At 52.2% G+C, this 15,571-nt stretch overlaps 3 protein-coding genes across 3 annotated transcripts; 2 read left to right on the top strand and 1 right to left on the bottom strand.

Moving 5' to 3' along the window:
* Positions 1–1,356: 1,356 nt before the first annotated feature.
* LOC119355967 (protein WHAT'S THIS FACTOR 9, mitochondrial-like) lies at positions 1,357–3,690 on the bottom strand. Its single transcript, XM_037622867.1, has 2 exons — positions 2,273–3,690; positions 1,357–1,582 (listed from the first exon to the last, which is right to left on the bottom strand). Exon 1 carries the CDS (start codon positions 3,552–3,554, stop codon positions 2,340–2,342), a length of 1,215 nt encoding a protein of 404 aa, XP_037478764.1. The 5' UTR covers positions 3,555–3,690; the 3' UTR covers positions 1,357–1,582; positions 2,273–2,339.
* A 420-nt stretch (positions 3,691–4,110) lies between these two features.
* On the top strand, positions 4,111–5,561 carry LOC119359760. The gene is made up of 2 exons (XM_037625852.1): positions 4,111–4,575; positions 4,669–5,561. Exons 1-2 carry the CDS (start codon positions 4,111–4,113, stop codon positions 5,302–5,304), a joined length of 1,101 nt encoding a protein of 366 aa, XP_037481749.1. The 3' UTR covers positions 5,305–5,561.
* An 8,218-nt stretch (positions 5,562–13,779) lies between these two features.
* On the top strand, positions 13,780–14,853 carry LOC119359759 (blue copper protein-like). Its single transcript, XM_037625851.1, has 2 exons — positions 13,780–14,000; positions 14,096–14,853. Exons 1-2 carry the CDS (start codon positions 13,832–13,834, stop codon positions 14,509–14,511), a joined length of 585 nt encoding a protein of 194 aa, XP_037481748.1. The 5' UTR covers positions 13,780–13,831; the 3' UTR covers positions 14,512–14,853.
* Positions 14,854–15,571: the final 718 nt, after the last annotated feature.

Raw genomic sequence — 15,571 nt, 5'->3', positions numbered from 1 at the left:
AAGCTTGCTGTTTCTTCATTCTTGCTACTGGCGAATCCGGCAGCTTCTTCGTTTCAGCTTTACTGTAATCTTAGCTGGTGGCTTGCTGTGATTCTGTCGTCATAAACCTGAAATTTCCCATTGTCCTGAAGGTATGTGACTCCATACGGTGACAGTTGTTGTATCCACTGAATTACACAGGCAGAATTGGTTCACTTATAAGCTTACAACGTTCCATCTTTTGCATTTACATCAACAAGCAACAAATCATGGAACAAAGTATGCAGTCCGCTGGGCCACCTAACGGTAGCACTTTGGCATTCAGTACAAAAAATGTGGCGAACTCAACATGTGACCTCGCCTGATGCCTTGATAGTATCGCCAAACAAACTGTCTTCAAACGGATATCAAGACCATTTTTATTTATGTGTAGACAGATAGCCGGTACTATTGATTCACCAACAGGTGCAATACACGTGCACAATTGAATCAGTAACAAGTTTACGACATCCCATCTTCAGCATTTACATCAGCACGGAACAAAACTGCCTAGCAAATTATGAAGTCCAAGGAACTCTGATAGCAAAATGAAAAGAAGGCAAGAAACCTGGACAAATAATTCTTTGGTCGGCAAACGCAGATAAGTGCAGTGAAGACCGGGGTTGATCAAAGCAGCTCAACATGTCAGCACCATTTATGATGGAAACAAAACAATTTCTAGCATTCCCAGAGGAACTGATACCCACACCAAGCAACTTATATCAATCACCCAGGTGTGCACAGTGCACACTGAGACTGAGAAGATGGCTTAATATTACACACAATACTTATGCTCTGACAACAGACCTACTGGAGCAGAAAATCATCTGCCAAATTCAAGGAGTGAAGTGAACTGACGCAGAAGAGCATACCACCTGATTTCCTAACCTTGGAGTTGGAGCCTTGGAGGTGCCAGTTGAAAAACCCAAGATACTTGAAAGTGGTATCAGTTTCTGAGCATTTCAGGTTTTAATATGGCATTTAAGACTTGTAACCTCTAAAATTATCATTGAAAGTCACACTGAACTTGCTACAGAAATTTCATGCAGGGCAAATTAAGCCAGACATAACCAAAACCGCACCATTTTTAAGAAAACAAGAAAGAAAGAACGTGGCTTCAGAATAATCGTGGCAAGCTCAAATCATTTGTCCTACAGAAGTTGCCAAGACTGCAAAGGCTTCATGGTCAGCATCACTTTGGCTGGAAAGATTGTAAGGAGCAGGAGTCAGAGACACTGCCACACTCATGTCTATCATTGGTGACTGGTGAGAGAGGCTGGTTGTCATCACAAAAGGTTAGCAACAGATAAATGTTTTCCACCTCACAAATGAGCCAACTTAATCAAGAAATATCTACATTTTATTCCAACTTCAATAAAATTCCAAGCAGATCTTCTGCAATCAAGGAAATCATAGTTTGCATTTGGTCACTGTCTGCCCAAATCTGATCAAATCATCGTCTGCCCAAACAGGATTAAGTCTCACCTACAAAACCGACATCTAATTTGCAGCCATAACCTGGCTAAAGTTCATAACTTAGTCCTTGTGAGGCTTGCTTCATGCCCTGAAATAGAGACAGAGAGAATTAAGCGTCTCGAAGCTAGGCTATCCAACATCCAGGTATCAAGCTGCCTTCTGAGTTATTTCTAATTTTCTAGCCCCCATGACAAGCAATATTATAAGGGTTAGAGTACCTCTAGCACTAGACACTACATTATGGCTTGACAGTTTCTAATATACCAACAAGAATAATGGTTTCCCCAAGAAGATGTGATAACATCTTTTTCCCTCAAAAAGAGAAAAGAAAGGAAGATGTGATAACATCTTCTACAGTAATACCCCCTTTGGCAAATACAGCCACTCATTACAACAATCAACAAACCTAAGATAGCTGCAACTCTATTTTGTGTGTGTCACAAATTGAATAAGAAGCTGTACATGAAATGTGTTCGGTTAACTATCTAACATACAGTTGAATCGTGATGACTCTCATCTCATGCTATCCAGAGAGCAGAGAGAGCCATAGGGACATTCACCTCGACAAATAAAAGATGACCATAGAAACTAGGTATCTAAACAAGCTTTCTACATCTCAAGCAGACAATGTAAAATACATCAAAAATTTAGTGGAACTAGCAATTCACAATGGTATTATGATTGCCTTCTGAAACCACTCATTTTCAGGTTGCTGAAAGCCATGTGTGAACCCCTAGTTTACAGGTACTAAGTTGAAACCTGTTGCTGAAATCCTCACCTGAGTGAAGTCACCGCCCATTATCTCAAAACAGCAACATGCGGCACGCAGAAATCACCATCCAGTGTCAATCATAACTATCGCGTTCATCATAATCATCATTGCCAGGCCCGTCGTCATCCACAATCTCCATACCAAAGCACTCAACATCAGCATCCTCATCCATCCCCTCTCCTTGAAACTCCTCATCTCCATCCAGTGTACCCTCCTCTTCATCGTCATCCTCGTCTAAAACCAGCTTGGACAAGCCCTTCCCACGGTACAACACGCCAGTGCGCATCACATACTGTACCTTGTCCCTCACCGCCGCGAGGGGGTGCTTCTCCACAAGCTTCCCCCTCTCATACCCCTCACGAAGCACCAGTGTCGTCGTCTTGCACTTCAACGACAGGTAGAACACTCCAGGATACCGCGTAAACAACCTCGTGAACTTGTGAGGCAGGCCAAGCTCCTCGCGGAGCAACCGGATGGCATTCCTCCGGACCATCTTGTGCACCATCAGCCCGAGCAACTCATGCAGCAAACCAATGTTCCTCTTCTCGTAGATGTCGCTGTCAGGGTCGATCCCTGAGGCATCATCATACGGGGAGATGTAAGGCAGCCGGTGGAAATCGTCCATCCAGGCCTTGACCTTCTTCATCCCTCCGTACCCACGCGGGAACCGCATCGGGAACGCGAGGGGGGCATGCGACGAGGACGGCGGGCGGGACAGGTCGCGGTAGGTCGCCCCGGTGATGGCCTCGGCGTGGCGGCGCTGGAGGGAGGATATGGCGATGTCGTCGGGGAGGCGGGAGGCGGAGAGCGAGATGTGGTTATTGGAGACGGCGAAGAGGTCGGAGTGGGAGGAGGGGAAGGAGGAGGCGAAGTCGTAGGGCAGGCCGAGGTCGAAGCGGAGCGGGAGGATGGAGGCCAGCGGGAGCGACCTGGAGCGGGTGAGGAGGAGGAGGCGCGCGAGGCGGAGGTGGGAGTCTACGGCGGAGGCGCGGGCGAGGCGCGCGAGGAGGATGTCGGAGGCGGAGGTGAGGGAGAAGGCGGGGAGGGTGGGGAAGCGCGGGTGCGGCTGCTCGGCGAAGAGGGTCGGGTGGCGGCGGAGGAAGCGGAGCACGGGGACGGTGAGGCCGAGCGGCTTCTGGAAGCGCGCGAGGGCGCGGGCCGGCACCGGGGACGACGGCTGGCGGGCGAGGTAGTCGAGCATGAGGCAGGACGCGCGGATGGAGGTGGTCCGGTCGATGATGTGGTCTAGCCCACGGTTCTTCACCCACTTGAGCCGCACCTTCTGCATGGCGTGGCGGCGGCGGGGGAGGTCGCTGGTGTGGTGAGTGGAGGAGACGGCGGTGGGCGAGGTAGGGTGGCTGGCGGCGCGCGTGGAGTGTTCGGGCAAATGCGCACAAGGAGGGAGCGGCGAGGCGGACAGAGAGACGGAAGAAGAGACAACACGAGTGGGTTCTATGACCTTGCCACTCGGCCCGGTTTAGCCTGGACTGGGCCTGTTTGTTTGGTCGACATAGTTGGGCTTTTCAACGGTCCAGTACTTGTGAGGTTGTGAGCTCAAAAAAAAAACATGACAGTTTGTGACACTTCCCTCGATGGAGAAAGTCCGAAACACTAGCTCGATTTCAACAGCAGCAACACAGCATGCGCGTGACCTCAACAGACGCAGAGCCAGAATCAAACGACTCGAAATACTACGATGCGTCGATGGCAATGGCACGTAAACTTGCACATACCGCGTATAAATTGGGCACTGTTCCAGGTGTTCTCCAATACACCACTTCTCGGCAATATTTGGCAGGGTCGGCCGCGCGCGCACGGGCGACGCTCGCAGACGCCGAGCCAGAATGGCGCATATCCACGTCGAGTCCATGCAGACCGCCGTCCCGACGCGCGTCGCGCTGGAGCGCGGGCGGACGCTGCCCATCGCCGTGACCGGCCCGCCGATCGCGGCCGCGGAGCTGCAGCACCGGTTCCGCGCGGTGCTCTACTACCGCGAACGGCTGGAGGGCGAGGCGATGGCGCAGCTGGAGCAGGCCGCGTGGGTGCAGGAGTCGCTCAGCGAGGCGCTGGCCGACCACCCGAAGATGGCCGGGCGGCTGTGGCGGCGGCACGCCGGCGGCGGCGAAGGGCCGTGGGACTGGGACGTGAAGCTCTGCGACGCCGGCGTGCGGCTGCTCATGGCGTCGGCGGACACGACCTTGACCGCGTTCCTGGAGGCGGAGGACCGCGCGAGCAAGGAGCCCGCGCTGGCGCTCTCGACGGACGTGGAGGCCAAGGACCCCGAGAAGTGTTCCCCTTTCGTCATGCAGGTATACATGCATGAACTCCCCCTTCGTGCATTTTCGTACGTCCTGAGATACAAATCGCAGTCGCAGAAATGTCGTGCTTGCTTCTGGTCGCAGTTGACGTGGTTCCGGGGCGGCGGCTACGCCATCGGCGCGTGCTGCAGCCTGCTCCTCGCCGACCCGCTGTCTTTCATCAACTTCCTCAAGTCGTGGGCGCGCACGCACGCGCAGGTGCAGGCGCAGAACAAGCTCGTCCCCAACCAGATGCTGCGGTACACGCGCTACTTCCGAAACCCACGCGCCGCCACCAGGCGTCTCAGGTCCATCCCCCTCGTCTCCGTGGCCGGCGACGCCGCGACCACCGTGCTCTTCAGGGTCGTCGGCGATGCGCCAGGCCGCCGCGCGCTGGCCGAGGCGTGCGTCGCGCAGGCCAGCGAGAAGCTGGGGGTCGAGAAGCCGACGCGGTTCACGGTTCTCGCCGGCGATGGCCTGGGAGGGCTGAACGTCCTGCGCTCCTGCGCGGGAGGTGACGGGGAGACGACGACGACGACGACGACGCCTCCGGGGCACCTGCTTCGGGACGCGTGCTGGCAAGAGGCCGGTCTCGAGGAGGCCGTGCTGGATGGGTGCAAGCCCGTGCACGTCTCGTGCGGCATCGTCTCGCCGGGTGCCGAGGAGGGTATTGTCGTCGTGATGCAGGCAGGGGGCGGTGCCGAGCTCTTAATCAGTGCGACTGTTCCGAGCGGGAAGTGATTAAGCTGGGCACGCCACGTCACATGATATACGTCCACGTAGTGGTTAAAAAAGATACTCCCTCGGAAACCGATCAATCCACTTATGCGATAAGTAATTTGGAACGAAGAGGGTACTACAACAACATAAATAATGGATCGACGTATTGCTCATGAAACTATAGCAATGCAAATATGAATTCAATCTTATGGAATTCCAACTAAGAATGTGATATTCCATCAAATCAATGTATTTTTAGAGAACCCTGTAGTTTAACCCATACTCATAGCCATTACAGGTACATCGCATTGGATACAAGATCTAAGAAAATACATCTCTACTCTTATTAAAAAACGAGTTGGTAATGTTGTGTGTCTGCCATTTTGTAATATGGACCGTCTGATCTATATCTCACAGACTGAAAGCAAACTATGACAATTTTATAAAAGATACCCGCACCTCTTTTCACATTTACAAATAAGGCCTTGCCTCGTTCATCCTTATCTCCCACAATCTCATTGTTGAGCAATTAAAAAAGGAAGTCTTTGGAACAATCTGGCATGGTGGCCGCTGCCGGCGCCATCCATCACCATCCTCCGCCCAGTCCGACCACCAGTCACCACAACGCCCCACTTCTCCTCACCTTATCTCTCGTCTTTCTCGAGATATCATTTTTTCGATGAAATTCTCGAGATACCATTTTTCCGATAAAATTCTTGAGATATCATTAGTTTCTACACATGGGATTACTCCTGGATGGGTTAATCGTAACAGGTGTTTTTGTAAAAAAAATGCATCTTGATGTTCCGTGCAATGCACGGGCATCTTGCTAGTAATAACTCCTATAACAAAGATTTACGATGATGTTTCTTGAAGACATCTTCTCCATGGTATAAATCTCTCAAGACGAAATACTCTTAATACTTTAGTTAAATGCAACAATTAGACCGAAGCGACGATATGGCCACCCTCTCAATCCCCCCTCCCGAACTTGATTACTAATAAAGCTTTTTGAAGGACCCCTGAGTCGTTCATCCAAAAGATGAGAAGACTTGAGTAATGAACGTACTTCGGCCGGATGATTTCTTAGAAGTGTAGGCCGTTGAATCACAATATGTGCATTATAGTGTCGAGCAAAGATTCCTCCACAAAGAAATAAACCAACAGAAACGGCATGACGCAATAACATAAACTCATTAAATCCGAATAATCAAATCTGCGATGGCACAAATCTCTCTATCTCCATTTCACCGCCAAAAAGAACAATAATAACTTCTTTCATGCTCATTAGTGGGCCACGGCCCACTGAAAGCGCATGCGAGCGCTAACACGAATTCAGGGCGCACTAATCATTGGGAAAGAGCTTTCTCGCTCACTTGCTGGAAAGGTTTGATCGACCTCTTTTTTTTTGGTTTCTCGTGTTAAAAAAACTCCAGTACACATAAAAAACCGGTTTGCTTCTTACAGATGTTTAAAAGCTCATAATTTTGAACTTTGCATGAATTTAAAAATTGTTCACGAATCCAATTTTTTTTGCTGATTTTAAGAAATAAATATTTTTAGTCACAAATTTGAAATAAATATTCATGAGTTTGGTAAAAAAATGAAATTTGAAAATTTCATGTTAAAAATGTAAATAAAAAAGAAACAAAGCCGAATTGGAAAACCGGCCCAAAAACAGAAGAAAAAACACAAACAAAACCTGCCCAGAAAACCAAGGGAACCGAAGATTTCCAAAATCGGTGAGTAAAAAAAAACTACCTGGGCCAAACCACATAGGAACTACGGTAGGGGTTGGGCGTTGTGTGCCGATTGGCATGTACAACCAAATAGGATTTAAAAAAAAACAGATAGGATTCTCTTGCCTAAAAAAATAGGATTCTTTTTTCCTAAAAAACAAGGGAAAAGCTACTGGTCAACCGGTGGATATTTTCCTTCACATCTGCCGTGTTCTATGCTTGACACGCGTCTTGATGAGCAGCGCACCGCTACTCTCTTTCATCCCTATCTCCACCAAAATTCTGGATGTCAACTCACCATGCAGAGCGTTCCGTACTCCAATTCTTGCAACTGGGCACCTGCTTCGAAAAGGCATACCACAACAGCCACGCATTCTTCCGTTGACCCTCTCATCCCCTACCTCCATCTCTCCATCCCAGCCTATTTCCTTGGATCTCATCCCACCTCTTCTCAAACAAGCACGTTCTTGCAACCCCACCACATTGGCAGCGGCAATTGGCGTCCTTCCTTCGTCGTAAAAGAGTGGGTGATGTAGAGACCATGGGTTGCTCTCTCTGTTGCATCCGTCGACGTTCTTGCAAGTTTTCGCATCAACACTCTTGTTGCGGGAATACACAGAAGAGGCTGGAGATGTTGGGTCCTATTGCAATCGAGGTTTTGCAACAATGGTCTTGTTGCAAAAAATAGAGAAGTTTTGCATCAAGGGTCTTGTTGCAGAAAAAATAGAGAAGAAAAAGTTTTGCAACATGGATTTTATTGCAGGAAATTAGAGAAGAGAATATTTTGCAACAAATGTCTTGTTGCAGAAAATTAGAGAATAAGAGATTTTTTGTAACATGACTGTTGTTGCAGAAAGTTAGAGAAGAAGAAGTTTTGCAACAAGAGTATTGTTGCAGATTAGAGAAAAAGAAATGGCTGATCGCCTCATATAATCAAATAGCTCATGAGGTGGCGGATCTTTTAAAAAGATCTGCCGGCCGACGCGTAGCACCGCCCAAAAAACAAATAGGATTCTCTAAACCCTAAAAAAACAAATAGGATTCTCTTTCCCTTGAAAAAGTAAAACAAATAGCTAAAAAAACTGTACTGTAGTTTCTTTTTGCGGGGAACTGTACTTTAGTTTCTGTTAAACTATAAGAATGAGCTCAGTATGCAAGTTGTATTCATCCTCTCAGGGGCAGCATATATAAGAGAGTACACTTTGAGAGAGGGAGAGAGGATACAACGCACGCACACACACGCTAAGCAACAGCCGATCCTATATCCAAGGAGTAGATAGAGACGGCTTGACCCTGCATGGCTCATGCAAGGGCGGTGCCATGCGACTCGCACGGGAGACCAGCACGGCTGGCGCAAGACCAACTTGCCGGTTATGATCTCAGTCTAACAGCCCCCCGCAGTCTCAGCGCGGGCTTGCCAAACGTTGAGGCTGGACCGGAATTGGGTGAATGTAGCAGTAGGCAGGCCCTTCGTGAAGATGTCCGCGTACTGAGAGGTTGTAGGGACATGAAGCACTCGGCCCTCGCCGAGTGAAACCTTGTCACGGACGAAGTGAATGTCAATCTCAATGTGTTTGGTGCGGCGATGCTGCACTGGGTTAGCTGACATGTACACAGCAGAGACATTATCACAATACACAACCGTAGACTTGGCGATAGGCTGGTGAAGCTCCTGCAACAACTGGCGGAGCCAAGCGGTCTCGGCAACGACGTGGGCAACGGCCCGGTACTCCGCCTCAGCGCTCGACCTGGAAACAGTAAGTTGTCGCTTCGACGACCAAGATATCAAGTTATCCCCAAGAAAAACGCAAAAACCAGAGGTGGAGCGTCGTGTGTCGGGGCAGCCTGCCCAATCCGCGTCGGAATATGCTAAGAGAGTGGACGGTGAGGATGGGTTAATGTGGAGACCGTAGTCCAGGGTGCCTTTGAGATAACGAATGATGCGTTTGACAAGATTATAGTGGGAGGAACGTGGGGCATGCATGAAGAGACATGCCTGCTGAATGGCATAGGACAGTTCGGGACGAGTGATAGTCATGTACTGGAGGGCGCCGGTTAGACTGCGATAGATAATAGGGTTATCGAGGAGATCACCGTCAGTGATGGAGAGTTTGGCGCCAGAGTCGATGGGAGTACGGATGGGATGGCAATCGGCCATGCCAGCACGCTCTATGATATCCAAGGCATACTGCCGCTGAGAAAGATGGAGCCCTGTGGGTGAGTGAGTCACGGCAATGCCAAGGAAATGAGAGAGTGTACCGAGGTCAGTCATAGAGAATTCGCCACGAAGGAGAGAGATGATGTAGTGAAGAAAAGAGGTCGATGAGGCCGTAAGAATGATGTCGTCGACGTAAAGAAGAAGATAGGCGGTGTGGTTTGTGGATTTGTAAATGAAGAGAGAGGTGTCGCATTTAGAGGAGACGAACCCGATGGACGCGACAAATGCGGCAAAACGAGTAAACCAGGCGCGTGGAGCCTGCTTAAGGCCGTAAAGAGATTTCTTGAGGAGGCAAACGTGAGAAGGTGCAACAGGGTCTTCGAACCCGAGGGGCTGCTGGCAGTAGACGGTCTCAGCAAGATGGCCATGAAGGAAAGCGTTCTTGACATCTAACTGATGGATAGGCCAGGAGTGAGAGGTAGCGAGGGAGAGAACGACGCGGATAGTGCTGGGTTTGACGACGGGAGAGAAGGTCTCGTCGTAATCAATCCCCTCGGTCTGAGAAAAGCCACGAACAACCCAACGGGCTTTATAGCGAGCGAGCGTGCCGTCAGAGTTGTACTTGTGCCGAAAAACCCACTTTCCGCTGATGACGGGAGCACCGGAGGGGCGAGGGACAAGAGCCCAAGTCTCATTCTGAAGAAGAGCTTGGTACTCATCACTCATGGCGCTGGCCCAGTGTGGATCAACAAGAGCAGCCCGGTAGGTGCGTGGGAGCGGCGAGACACCACGAAAATCAGCAAGGAAGTTGAGGCGGCGTGAGGGTAAGTGAAAGCCGGATTTGGCACGAGTGCGCATGTTATGTGGGTTAGCAGGCGGTGCAACAGCAACGGCCCGCGGAGGGAGGAGTCTGGGGTTGGTAGTGCTGCCAGAGGAGGAAGACGAGGGGCTACTATCGATCAATGAAGAGGTCCGGGTGGCGGTGGAATCCGGTGTCGCAGCACTGGAAGCGGCGGGCGAAACGGCTGCCGTGGCAGCGTTTTCGCCGGGCGAAACGGCCGTCGTGGCAGCGTTAGCGCCGGGCGAAACGGCCGCCGTGGCAACGGTTTTGCCGGGCGAGACGGCCGCCGTGGCAGTGCCGTCGCCGGGCGAGTGGCGGTCGTGGTAGGAGTCCTAACGACTAGCGGTGTGATCACAGGAGCAGAGGAGAGGGTTGGGCCGTCGTAGGACGTCGGGTGGGAAAAGTCTATCGGTGGGGAGGCCGCCGGGGTGTTAGAAAAGGGGAAAACGAACTCATCAAAGACAACATGCCGGGATGTGTACACTTTGTTGGTGGAGCGGTCGAGGCAGCGATAGCCCTTGTGATCGAGGGGGTAGCCGATGAAGACACACGCGACGGAGCGGGCGGCCAGTTTGTGTGGCGTGGTGGCCTCGGTGTTGGGGTACCACAAGCACCCGAAAACACGCAGGTGAGAATAAGAGGGTGGTATGTCATGAAGGGTTTCGTGAGGCGTGATGAGGGACAACTTTTTGGTGGGACAAAGGTTGAGAAGGAGGGTGGCGGTGGTGAGAGCATCGGCCCAGTAGCGAGGAGGCATGGATGCTTGAAGTAAGAGCGTGCGGACCACATCGTTCGTCGAACGAATAGCACGCTCGGCTTTCCCGTTCTGGGGCGACGTGTAAGGGCAGGAGAAGCGCATCACCGTGCCAAAGGGAAGCAGAAAGTCGCGGTTTTGGGTACTATCAAACCCACGTCCGTTGTCGCATTGGAGAGTACGGATGGTACGACCGAAATGCGTGCGGACATATGCATGAAAGTAACGAAACGCGACAGGGACATCAGATTTCTGTTTGAGAGGAAAAGTCCATCGGTAGCACGAGAAATCATCAATGACTAAGAGATAATATTTGTTGCCAGAGACACTAGATAAAGGGGCAGTCCAAAGATCACAATGGAGTAATTCAAATGGACCAGTGGTGGAACTAAGAGAGGAACTGAAAGGTAAACGAACATGTTTTCCCGTCTGGCAAGCATGGCACAAGCGCCCATCAGAAACACTTTTATTACAATGATCTAAACTTTTATTGCTATGAAAAGTGGCATCGCCGGGGTGACCCAAACGCCGGTGCCAAAGATCTGTAAGGCGTGAGATGGTGGCGACGTAGGCAGTGGGTGCAGCCGGTGGAAAAATGTCATACAGTTCACCGCTACTGTTGCACCGGAGGACCTCCGCCTTGGTTGCATAATCCTTCACAGAGAGGCCATGGGGATCAAATTCGACGGAACAGTTGTTATCAGTAGATAAACGACGAACAGACAATAAATCTTTGATTAGATCAGGTGCAACAAGGACGTTATTTAGATAGAGAGGCCGATGGGGGTTTGGAAGAGTAGCAGAACCAATGTGACTAATGTGCAGGGAACTACCATTACCGACATAAACTGGGGGATAACCTGATACAGGGACGACGGAGGAAAGCTTACCAGGATCCGAGGTGATGTGAGCGGAGGCGCCGGAGTCCGCGACCCAGCCGCCGCTCGGAGACTGTAGGGACAGGTTGTGAAGAGCACCCATCAAGGCGGCGTGGTCGACGCCGTGTGAATCAGAGGCTGCGGCGGGCGGCGGAGGCAGGAACTGCTGCTATGGCGGGGCCGGAAGGTATGCCTGCTGCTGCTGGTGGTGATGGAGGTACTGCTGCTGCGGAGGGAACACCGGCATGGGTGCAGGCTGCAGATGAGGGCCGCCGTAGGTGTACCCGTACGCCGGCTGGAGCGGCTGCTGAGGGCCGCCGAACGCGGCGTGTGCCTGAGGACGCGAGCCGAGGAGGCCGGGGAGTGCCCGGGGCGGCGGCGGGAGAGGCATCGGGTAGGCGTACACATGCCCAGTCCAGGGATTGGGGCCGGAGGACGCACCCTGGTACCCCCCGTTGTTGGTGTAGCGCCGCCGCTTGTTGGCACCTTGGTTCGGCGAGGGGGTGTCGGGCTTGCTGCCGCCGCCCTGCTGCTTGGTGACGCTACCGGAGACGCCCCCCGGAGATGGAGCAGGGGGGCGGCCGTGAGCCGCAAGAGCGGTGTGGGAATCGGCCGGGAAGGCGCCACCGGAGGTCATCTCGTCGTGGAGGAACATGCCGACGGCCCGCTCGAAGGGCATGGGGTTCGGCGACTTCTCGATGATGGCAGCCGTCATCCCGTGGCGATTCCGATCGACGCCCCGAAGAAGCTGGATCACCAGCTCATCATCGTCGACGGGCTTGTTGACGTTGCGGAGGGCGTCCGCGACGGACTTGAGCCGGGCGCAGAAGACCAGGATGGTGGAGTCGCCCTGCTTCACGGCGTAGAGCTCCGTCTTGAGATGGAACTGCCGGGAGCGCTGGTTGTTGAGGAAGAGCGCTTCCAGCTTGGTCCAAAGCTCAAAGGCCGTGGCTTTCCGGTCCTGAACAAACCCGAGAAGTTCAGGACACATGGTGTTGTAGAACCAGGTTTTTACTGCTTTGTTGATGATGGTCCACGTCGGGTCGTGCTGATGATCGGAGAAGTCGGGCGAGACGTGGGCGTTCACGTCGAACTGATCGAAGGCCTCTTCCATCATCCCATGCCAGATGGAGTAGTTCTTCCCCTGCATGTCGAGGACGATGCGGACGCGGTGGAAGATGTTGGCGCCTTCAACGCGCTCGGCATGGAGCTGCGCCGCCGTCTTGAAGTGGGGGAGGGTAGGGGCGGCAAGGAGCGGCAGTGGAGAGGGGGCGACCTGCAGAGGGGAGGTGGCCGGTGGGGGAGGGGGAGGCGAGGAGGAAGCCTGAGGAGCGCCCATGGCGGCGGCGGCCGCGGCGGCGGAGGTTTCCTCGGCCATGGCGGAAGCGAGAAAGGAGGATCACAAAACTGATACCATGTTAAACTATAAGAATGAGCTCAATATGCAAGTTGTATTCATCCTCTCAGGGGCAGCATATATAAGAGAGTACACTTTGAGAGAGGGAGAGAGGATACAACGCACGCACACACACGCTAAGCAACAGCCGATCCTATATCCAAGGAGTAGATAGAGACGGCTTGACCCTGCATGGCTCATGCAAGGGCGGTGCCATGCGACTCGCACGGGAGACCAGCACGGCTGGCGCAAGACCAACTTGCCGGTTATGATCTCAGTCTAATAGTTTCAACCTACTAGAAAACCAAAATCCTCTCCAAGAAGTGAGGGAACAAGTTGCTATAAAAAAGAAGAGTAGAAAACCACAAAAATGGTGAAGATGGCCCGGCACGAGCCTGGAGCAGCAGGAACAGCTTAACCGCCGATACCTAGTACCAACGGCACAAGAGAAAGTTGCGTCACCAACCTCACCAAACACCCCCATTCATCCCCGCGATCACATATTCAAATCAGAACAAGCACACGAAGACCGTTGCACCTCCCCATTTTACAACCTTTTCAGCCGCTAGCCGGCGTGTGTCGCTCGCTTAATCAATCTGCAACACCGTCCCCTGGTCGCCTTACAAGATTAGGTCGATTATTTCCAGCGACGCGCTCGAAAGATTAGGTTACCCAATCCTCAACAAGAACCGGCGCTCAGGGAGCTCATATATATCCAAGCTCTTGACGATGCAGTATGAGTTAATTTTTCTTATCTCTGCAATCTGCACTAGCATACATCCATGGCCCAAGCTGGCGTCGCTCTCGCGCTGTGCGCCCTGCTCCTCCACGGCGTCGCCTGGGAGGCGCGGGCGGCGTCGTACACCGTCGGGAACAGCGCCGGCTGGGACATCAGCGCCGACCTCCAGTCGTGGGCCGCCGCCAAGATATTCAACGTCGGCGACGTTCTAGGTATGAATGAATCACGCTACTTACTGTTTTAGTTACGCTTAATGATCAGTTTTGCTTAACCACTTGTCCACGTGCGCCTTGTGATCGATCTGCAGTGTTCACGTACTCCAAGACCCACACCCTGGACGAGGTGGACGCGGCGGGGTTCAAGAGCTGCAGCGCCGCCAACGCGCTGCTCTCCAGCAGCGACGGCAACACGACGGTGCCCCTGACGGCCGGCGGCGACCGGTACTTCATCTGCGGCCACCACATGCACTGCCTCGGCGGCATGAAGCTGCACGTGCACGTCACCTCGCCAGCCGGCTCCACGCCGCAGGGAGCCCCCGCGGGAACCGGAGCCGGCGCCGGCGCCCCGCTGGCAAGCCCGGGCGCCGCTCTCGGCCCGGCCGGCGGCACCGACGACGACGCCGGCATCCCCAGGCTCGACCTCGGCGGATCGCACCGGGTGGGGGTCGTGTGGCCCGCGCTGACGGCGTTGTGGTTGTGCCTAGCTGCGGCTCTGCTTGCATGAAAGTTTTTGTTTTTTGAAGCGCTGCATGAAAGTTTTTGTCAAACTTATTGCTCGTTCTGAGTGATTTTTAACCATTTCTACTGTGTGTTGTTTATGTGCAAAACGGGTCGATCTGGGCATCAAACGGAGGCCGAAAAATGGCTCCTGGTGGGTGGCCAAAACCTCGCTACTCACGGCCAGGTTGTACAGTACGAAATTGTCGTCTTGTGTCAGCGTGACGCGTCCACATGGACACGCGTCTTGGGCGTACGTACCACGCACTGTTGTTCTTGTTCGGTAGGTTTGTGTATACGTATATACAGTAGCACGGACAAGGGGAGCAGGTGGCGTATCACTTTCGAAGCCGCGGCGCTGTAGGAAGGATGATTTTCACTATGCTGGTAATAAGGTGAATAGCAACGATCTGATTTTATTTGGCAAATGCTAAAAATATGGCGTCTGATTTTTAGCGTTTGTCAACAAACATCCAGAGTTCCCATGCGAAAAAAGATAAATTTCTCAGACTGTTCACTGTTGCGTAAGATTTGACATGCTCTAAAGTGAAAATTGTCATATAGTGTAAAATTTGTCAGAAAAAACTTTCATATGGCAGCGGGTAATTGCCATGCATTCAATCAGGATCAGACGTTATGTATCTGAGGGTGGGTGTCAGATTTTTAATCCGACATCGAATATATACTAGGGTTCTTTTAATTAGACAAAAGACATCACGGACAAGTAGAAGCTCAAATGTAGGTTTTTGGTATGATACACAGGCAACATCTCCAACAGCTGCCCTAAAGACAGGTTGGGTGGCTTGGGGCAAAAAAGTCTCCAACAACTACCCTATTGATATATTGCCGAAAAAATGCCACCATGCTTAAAATTTTGCTACGAATGTTGCAAATATGCGTCACGCGCTGCCCAATAAACAAAAACGATGTGGTGGAACCCACCATTGCTCGGTGAACTTTCATAGTCACTGCGCTGCCTCACGCCACCTCCGTGTCGGCCAATTACAGTCGCCACCCGCTACCGCAGCTACTTTCGTGCCCGTCCCGAGCCCTGCCGCAACCCCCCC

Source organism: Triticum dicoccoides, chromosome 2A (assembly GCF_002162155.2).
Source record: "Triticum dicoccoides isolate Atlit2015 ecotype Zavitan chromosome 2A, WEW_v2.0, whole genome shotgun sequence".
Classification (NCBI taxonomy): domain Eukaryota; kingdom Viridiplantae; phylum Streptophyta; class Magnoliopsida; order Poales; family Poaceae; genus Triticum; species Triticum dicoccoides.
The sequence above is the reverse complement of the archived record's forward strand: the minus strand, read 5'-3'. Positions and strand labels throughout refer to the sequence as shown.

Excerpts from the sequence above, each read along its gene's own strand:
- LOC119359759 (XM_037625851.1), top strand. The coding sequence starts at position 13,832 with ATGGCCCAAGCTGGCGTCGCTCTCGCGCTGTGCGCCCTGCTCCTCCAC. Across the intron at positions 14,001-14,095 it reads CAACGTCGGCGACGTTCTAG|TGTTCACGTACTCCAAGACC; the intron begins GTATGAATGAAT and ends ATCGATCTGCAG.
- LOC119355967 (XM_037622867.1), bottom strand. The coding sequence starts at position 3,554 with ATGCAGAAGGTGCGGCTCAAGTGGGTGAAGAACCGTGGGCTAGACCAC.
- LOC119359760 (XM_037625852.1), top strand. The coding sequence starts at position 4,111 with ATGGCGCATATCCACGTCGAGTCCATGCAGACCGCCGTCCCGACGCGC. Across the intron at positions 4,576-4,668 it reads GTTCCCCTTTCGTCATGCAG|TTGACGTGGTTCCGGGGCGG; the intron begins GTATACATGCAT and ends TTCTGGTCGCAG.